The sequence below is a fragment of the Perca flavescens genome, chromosome 21, assembly GCF_004354835.1.
Source record: "Perca flavescens isolate YP-PL-M2 chromosome 21, PFLA_1.0, whole genome shotgun sequence".
Classification (NCBI taxonomy): Eukaryota; Metazoa; Chordata; class Actinopteri; order Perciformes; family Percidae; genus Perca; species Perca flavescens.
This window is the reverse complement of record NC_041351.1, coordinates 1,483,135-1,484,533: the sequence shown is the minus strand read 5'-3', so window position 1 is coordinate 1,484,533 and position 1,399 is coordinate 1,483,135. Positions and strand designations below refer to the sequence as shown.

General features: G+C 41.0%; 1 protein-coding gene across 5 annotated transcripts in view; it reads left to right on the top strand.

Annotated features, from left to right (window-relative positions):
• The window catches only part of LOC114548140 (serine-rich coiled-coil domain-containing protein 2), a 68,937-nt gene extending 67,834 nt beyond the window's left edge, over positions 1-1,103 (top strand). For 2 of the 5 annotated variants that reach the window (XM_028567891.1, XM_028567892.1), the window contains exon 14: positions 772-1,103. In XM_028567891.1, coding sequence (XP_028423692.1) covers positions 772-999 — 228 coding nt within the window. In that variant the 3' untranslated portion in view covers positions 1,000-1,103. The remainder of the gene's footprint in view (positions 1-771) is intronic. The other 3 variants (XM_028567893.1, XM_028567895.1, XM_028567894.1) reach the window with 2 other exon arrangements.
• The last annotated feature ends 296 nt before the right edge of the window (positions 1,104-1,399 follow it).

The following is a 1,399-nucleotide window of genomic DNA, read 5'->3' as shown; positions in this document are numbered from 1 at the left end:
GAGCCAGCATATCTCCACCAGACTCCATGTAAATAATCAGGACTTTTAGCGTGTATAGAGCCAGCATATCTCCACCAGACTCCATGTAAATAATCAGGACTTTTAGCGTGTATAGAGCCAGCATATCTCCACCAGACTCCATGTAAATAATCAGGACTTTTGGTGTGTATAGAGCCAGCATATCTCCACCAGACTCCATGTAAATAATCAGGACTTTTAGTGTGTATAGAGCCAGCATATCTCCACCAGACTCCATGTAAATAATCAGGACTTTTAGTGTGTATAGAGCCAGCATATCTCCACCAGACTCCATGTAAATAATCAGGACTTTTAGTGTGTATAGAGCCAGCATATCTCCACCAGACTCCATGTAAATAATCAGGACTTTTAGCGTGTATAGAGCCAGCATATCTCAACATGTAAATGGGTGAATTAAGGGTTTATTTCAACCAAACCAGAGTGGTGATTGTTGGAACAGTGGAAAGATGAACCAAGACGGCTTTTGGTAGTTGTATTTAGTTTCTGTCCACTTTGAATGAAGTGTGTTTTAACGGTGTTAAAATCACTGATTATTTACCTGGAGTCTGGTGGAGTTTGGTGAGGCTTCGGTTGTTAGACAATAACATCCATAAAAAGGTATTTTACAGGATGAAAAACAATTAGTTTCACTCCTTCAAGACTTGCTGCAGATGTCCTCCATCAGCGGTCTGAAATGAAGAAACCATGGCTCCTACTTCCAGTTTCTGACCTTCTTCGTATGTTGTTTTCCAGTCACAGATATGTCACTCCTCCAGCCAGAAAGACCAGGAACCACTGAGGCCCCAAAGCCCCGCTCTGCCGACCCAAGTCACCAAGAGATCCCTGCAGCCCCCACAGCCCTCTAAGCTCCACCTCTTCACATCGCAGATCTCCAGAGCCGCCACACCTCCGCCCAGGTTCAAACTGGCGCCCTTTGCCTCGGGCTCTTCCTCCCGCCTCCCGAAGCCAAAGAGCTACTGAGCTGTTGGCCTCTTATTCAAAAAGGTTGAAATACATGCAGTTAACTTATTTATTTGTTAATATATTGAGAGTTGTGACTGATTAATAAAGGTTTAAGCACTTTATTTCACAGATCCCAAAATAATTTCCTTTTATTTTATACTGTCTGAATTGGAATTGGAAACATGATTTAATACATAAATTAGGATAATAAAGATGCCAAAGTAAGTGCAATTTAATGTACCATTTAATTATGTACATTTAGAGGAGTATTTGGTACCAATCATGGAGAAAATGAAGCCTCTACGGATGCTCGGAGGTGTCATGGAGAAAAAACTGAAAATCACATTTGAAACTGACTTTATGAAATCATCATTTTTAAGCCCAAACCTACCAGACTTTATGTAAATAATCAGGACTT